Raw genomic sequence first — 5,803 nt, 5'->3', positions numbered from 1 at the left:
GAGATTTGAAATTATTGACACAAATCAACGAAAATTTGGGATTTTAACCTAAAATTAAAATTAATTAAATAAATTATTTATACTATTATCAAGTAATACCAAATTATTGTTAATCTTTATAACATTTTCTTTAGTGGTTGAGTTGGTAAATGTGACAACTGCTTTCATAAAATTTAAATCATGAATACGTTCTGATATAAGTTGATTAATTAAAATAAATTAAAATCGAAATTAATTATTACTATTAAATATAATTAATATTGTTAGCAATAAAATTATTTCTCCAAAACACATAAACTTTGTATTAAAATCAAAAATGTGTAACTTAACCTCAAAATCATAAATGACATAACCTCATTTTATTACTCAAAGAAGGAATAAAAATAAAAGCAAACATGAATAGTATAATTAACATTTTTTCAAAATTATTGCTTGACAAATCAACAATTTCTCGTAAGCAACTTAACTAAGGATTAAAAACATTTAATTCAAATCGATTTTTAGATACTGTTCGAAATGCGAGTAAAAAAGCTGGTGGTAGTACAAAAAATAACAGCACTAAAATTAGGCCGAAACATAGAGGGTGGAAGAGACAAGATGGGCATTGGGTTGAATCAGGCACCATTTTAGTTCTACAAAGAACACTAAGGTTTCACCCAGGACAAAATGTAAAACTTAAATTTCTTCATCATAAAAGTTCTTATATCTTTTTTGTTGGTTTAGGTTGGATTGGGAAGAAATGGAACATTATTTGCAATGATACCCGGTAAAGTAGTTGTTACTTGTGAAGAAACTAACCCAGATTGGGACCACACCTGGGTACAACGATGTCATGGCTCTAGAATGGGGACAAAATTCTACAAAAAATACTTTAATGTTATTCCCAATCCACAACATAATAATTTTAAATTAATTGAACAAATTTAAATTCGATTTATTATTATAGTAAATATTTAGTAACTAAAATGTATGTTTTAATCATCCATCCAATTCAATGTTAAATATGAAACTTTTCCTGTTTCCATTAATGAAGCAAGTAACGTTTTTTTCTTTACTGATGTTCCTAGTCTTCCATATGCTACTAATTCACTGGGATAAAATAATTTCTTAGGATTTTCTACAATTATTACAATGTAAACAGCATGGTGTAAAACTGGATCACCTACAAATAACACTAAGAGTAAATAAAAAAAAGTTTTCATCAAAAAAGTACCTAAATAAACCAAAAAATCTGCACCGAATTTATTTCCAACTGTGATATAAAAACCGCGATTCCAAAGATCTTCATAAATAGTTAACTTTGTTTGAGTTGTTTTTGCTAATAAAACATCTTCACCAACTTCATCATGACAATCTAAAAAATGCTTTAAATAAGTAAAGAAAAATTTAATATTTTAAAACATAAATATACCTTTAGATGTGATTTGATGTTCACAAAAAATTGGCCATAACATAGAATCTTCTGCAATACAACAAGACTTTTCTAATTCTTCCTCAAAAATCTCTTGTTCACACCTATCATCTCCTTTTTTTCTTTTCCCAGCAATGAGTTTTTTAATGTTGAGTTCAATTTGTTTCTTTCTTATGTCTCTGTATATTTCCTTTTGTGCTTTGATTAACTTAACTTTAAAATCATTATATGCTTTTTCTTGATTATCTCTCGGTTCGGTATTTAGTACTTGTTTTAATGTAATAAGCTTTACAATTCCTTTACGTTTTAATATTAAAGCTTCTTCTGGTAATAGACTCACTGGTAATGCTTAAAGGAAATACAAAATTAATATTTGTTAAATGATTTATTTAGAAGCTTTATATACAAGGTATACAAAAATTTGTTCCTAAAGGGTTTCCAATAATTCTATAAGTTTTCCTCAGTATTTCCCAATCTATAAAGTATTATATTTAGCAATATTAGCATTTTCTATTATTTAAGTAAAATACTACCTTCAATTTTATATATGCAAGGAACGTTGTTATCAACGTATATAGTTATCATGGTTTCTTTTATAGTTTTTAATAGAAAATTTTATGAATAAATAATAATAAATCACAACAAGAAATGTAAAGGATTGAGGTTATGTTACAAGCGGACCAGACTTACCAACTGATTGAATTGATATACTTTTCACCTAACAATAATATGTTTCGAATTTTTCTCAGTATTTAGGCATCTGAGAGAAAATGTGTAAAAGGGCAAAATAGTTAAGTATAAAGTCTGCTACAACTTTTGTATTGAAATTTTTTTCAAAAATGTTCTAAATCCCATGCTTTATCAACAACAAGATGTAAAACCACGATTTCATCCAATTTTCATCTTTTCGAATTTTTCTCAAAATTTAGGCGTCTGACAGCAAAAGTGGTCAAGAGCGATATTGTTAACAATATAGTTTGCTACAACTTTTATACTAAAAGTTTTCTTCTAAAATGCTCTGAACCTCGTGCTTTACCAACAACAAGATGTAAAACCACGATTTCATCTAATTTTCATCTTTTCGAGTTTTTCTCAAAATTTAGGCATCTGGGAGCAAAAGTGTCAAAGAGGGATATTGTTAACAATAAAGTTTGCTACAACTTTTATACTAAAACTTTTCTTCTAAAACGTTCCCAATCCTGTGCTTTACCAACAACTATATGTAAAACCACGTTTCATCTTTTCGAATTTTTCTCAAAATTTAGGCATTGAGAGCAAAAGTGTAAAAGAGCGTGTTGCTAACAATAAGGTTTTCTACAACTTTTATACTACAACTTTTCGTCTAAAATGTACTGAATCTCGCGTTTTACCAACAGCAATATGTAAAACCACGATTTCATCTAATTTCATCTTTTCGAATATATCTTAAAATTTAGGCATCTGAGAGCAAAAGTGTAAAAGAGCGATATTGTTAACAATATAATTTGCAACAACTTTTATGCTAAAAGTTTTCTTCTAAAATGTTCTGAATCTCGCGCTTTACCAACAACAATATGTAAAACCACGATTTCATCTATGTTTAATATTTTCGAATTTTTCTCAAAATTTAGGCGTCTGACAGCAAAAGTGGTCAAGAGCGATATTGTTAACAATATAGTTTGCTACAACTTTTATACTAAAAGTTTTCTTCTAAAATGCTCTGAACCTCGTGCTTTACCAACAACAATATGTAAAACCACGATTTCATCTAATTTTCATCTTTTCGAGTTTTTCTCAAAATTTAGGCATCTGGGAGCAAAAGTGTCAAAGAGGGATATTGTTAACAATAAAGTTTGCTACAACTTTTATACTAAAACTTTTCTTCTAAAACGTTCCCAATCCTGTGCTTTACCAACAACTATATGTAAAACCACGTTTCATCTTTTCGAATTTTTCTCAAAATTTAGGCATTGAGAGCAAAAGTGTAAAAGAGCGTGTTGCTAACAATAAGGTTTTTCTACAACTTTTATACTAAAACTTTTCTTCTAAAATGTTCTGAATCTTGCGCTTTACCAACAACAATATGTAAAACAACGATTTCATCCAATTTTTATCTTTTCGATTTTTTCTCAAAATTTAGGCATCTGAGAGCAAAAGTGTAATAGAGCGTATTATTAACAATAAAGTTTGCTACAACTTTTATACTACAACTTTTCGTCTAAAATGTACTGAATCTCGCGTTTTACCAACAGCAGTATGTAAAACCACGATTTCATCTAATTTCATCTTTTCGAATATATCTTAAAATTTAGGCATCTGAGAGCAAAAGTGTAAAAGAGCGATATTGTTAACATTAAAGTTTGCTACAACTTTTATACTAAAACTTTTCTTCTAAAATGTTCTGAATCTTGCGCTTTACCAACAACAATATGTAAAACCACGATTTCATCCAATTTTTATCTTTTCGATTTTTTCTCAAAATTTAGGCATCTGAGAGCAAAAGTGTAATAGAGCGTATTATTAACAATAAAGTTTGCTACAACTTTTATACTAAAACTTTTCGTCTAAAATGTTCTGAATCTCGCGTTTTACCAACAACAATATGTAAAACCACGATTTCATCTAATTTTCATCTTTTCGAATTTATCTTAAAATTTAGGCATCTGAGAGCAAAAGTGTAATAGAGCGTATTATTAACAATAAAGTTTGCTACAACTTTTATACTAAAACTTTTCTTCTAAAATGTTTTGAATCTTGCGCTTTACCAACAACAATATGTAAAACAACGATTTCATCCAATTTTCATCTTTACAAATTTTTTTCAAAATTTAGGCATCTGAGAGCAAAAGTGTAAATCCGACAGAAATCGTGGATACTAACGTATTTTGCATACTATGGGATACCGAACGAAATAAGTGCAGATCAAGGAGCAGAATTCTACAACAAAATTGTGAAGGAACTCGCAAAAGTCCATAAAATAAACTTGTATGTAACAACAGCGAAGAATCCCGAATCACAAGGTAATGTAGAGCGATTTCACTCAACATTGGTGGAGCATCTAAGATATTTAGAAGAAGATAATAGTGCTACAATAAAGAGCAAATAAGAAGTGCTATTATAGCATATAACATCATATCAACACCAACAGGTTTAACTCCAATGGAAGCATTATTATGACATATGAAAATAAGAGATCTCATGGACATGTTTTGTGACGAAACTAATTACCAAAATATCACCGAGAAGCACAAAGATAGCATAAAAATCTTATATCAACGAATAAGAGATAAAGATGAGGAAAGAAAGCGCAAGACCCAGGAAAAACAATCAGAAAGGACTAAAGAAACGGAATGGAAGATCGGAGAGATGGTTTACGTAAAGAACATTACAAAGGGTAGTAAGATTGCCAAACCTTTCTTCGGACCATATAAAATAATAAAAGTTAACGATACAGAGGAAGTAGTAACGAAAAGAGGAGTTCAAACGTAGCATAAAAGATATCTAAAACATTTACTTTACTGGATCGCAAATGGAAAAGTAATTATGACAAAATTAGAAGATTCACTTTTTCCACTCTACTTGGAAAAAGCAGTAAATAAAGTGGGAAGATCGGAGTTAATCATACAACACGATTTACAACCTATTGGCGTTGAAATAAACAATTTGAAGGAAAGATATCAAGAAATACAAGGAATTATCGGACAAAGTAAAGATTCAAGATTAGTAAAACAAGAATTATCAGGAATGAACAACTTTGGAACAACAAACAAGAACCTAATGAATGAAGGATGGCTATAAGGAGAGGAGCAATAAATTACGCTTTTTGGAAGCGTAATTAAAGCAACAACAGGAAATCTAGCTAACGAAGATGCAGAAAGATACGATCAAGTAATCGAACAATTAAGAAAAAGGTAAGAAAAATTCATAAAATTTAACAAATAACATCTTGTCATCTTTGTCTTTTAAAGCAATAAAAGGATTTGAAGAAAATGTAAAAACACTTGTTTCAAGTGCACAGATGAACTATAAAGTCTAGGTCCTTTTTAATTTTAATTGTGTGTATGTCTTTCTGGATGCTGTTGAGGTTAACGCTATGTAGGTCGTCACTTGGTTTGTGGTTATTAGATTGGTTGGTCAGTCGGGTAGGTTTTTCGCATCAGGGACCAGATTTGTTTACTCAATTTTTTAAAATCTAGGTTTTCAACTGTCTCAATCAATTTCTCGCGCCTTGCAGCATCAATACTATGGAGTAGTTCATCTGCAATTTCCTGCCTTTCATCTTCACAAAATTCTTCGTATAACCTTTTTGTTCTCCTCGGACCATCCAAGAACATACTCTTTGTGTTAGGAATTGTTCTCATCATCAATCGCCCATAGTTTGCGCTCTTAAGTATTGGTTAATATGACTGGAGA

General features: G+C 29.8%; 2 protein-coding genes across 2 annotated transcripts; one reads left to right on the top strand and one right to left on the bottom strand.

The window, feature by feature from the left end:
* The first annotated feature begins 331 nt into the window (after positions 1 to 331).
* On the top strand, positions 332 to 966 carry LOC111417712 (mitochondrial ribosomal protein L27). The gene is made up of 3 exons (XM_023050077.2): positions 332 to 453; positions 505 to 668; positions 724 to 966. Exons 1-3 carry the CDS (start codon positions 396 to 398, stop codon positions 925 to 927), a joined length of 426 nt encoding a protein of 141 aa, XP_022905845.2. The 5' UTR covers positions 332 to 395; the 3' UTR covers positions 928 to 966.
* On the bottom strand, positions 856 to 2,085 carry LOC111417711 (tRNA splicing endonuclease subunit 34). The gene is made up of 5 exons (XM_023050076.2): positions 1,945 to 2,085; positions 1,818 to 1,886; positions 1,412 to 1,759; positions 1,214 to 1,354; positions 856 to 1,162 (listed from the first exon to the last, which is right to left on the bottom strand). Exons 1-5 carry the CDS (start codon positions 1,994 to 1,996, stop codon positions 975 to 977), a joined length of 798 nt encoding a protein of 265 aa, XP_022905844.2. The 5' UTR covers positions 1,997 to 2,085; the 3' UTR covers positions 856 to 974.
* Positions 2,086 to 5,803: the final 3,718 nt, after the last annotated feature.

This window comes from Onthophagus taurus, chromosome 2 (assembly GCF_036711975.1).
Source record: "Onthophagus taurus isolate NC chromosome 2, IU_Otau_3.0, whole genome shotgun sequence".
NCBI lineage: Eukaryota > Metazoa > Arthropoda > Insecta > Coleoptera > Scarabaeidae > Onthophagus > Onthophagus taurus.
Note: the sequence above shows the minus strand (reverse complement) of the source record. Positions and strands in the feature narration are given on the sequence as shown.

Coding starts and splice junctions, on each gene's coding strand:
- LOC111417712 (XM_023050077.2), top strand. CDS start 396: ATGAATAGTATAATTAACATTTTTTCAAAATTATTGCTTGACAAATCA. Junction 454..504: donor TGACAAATCAACAATTTCTC/GTAAGCAACTTA, acceptor ATCGATTTTTAG/ATACTGTTCGAAATGCGAGT. Junction 669..723: donor GGTTTCACCCAGGACAAAAT/GTAAAACTTAAA, acceptor TTGTTGGTTTAG/GTTGGATTGGGAAGAAATGG.
- LOC111417711 (XM_023050076.2), bottom strand. CDS start 1,996: ATGATAACTATATACGTTGATAACAACGTTCCTTGCATATATAAAATT. Junction 1,887..1,944: donor TTGCATATATAAAATTGAAG/GTAGTATTTTAC, acceptor AATACTTTATAG/ATTGGGAAATACTGAGGAAA. Junction 1,163..1,213: donor AGATTTTTTGGTTTATTTAG/GTACTTTTTTGA, acceptor TGTTATTTGTAG/GTGATCCAGTTTTACACCAT.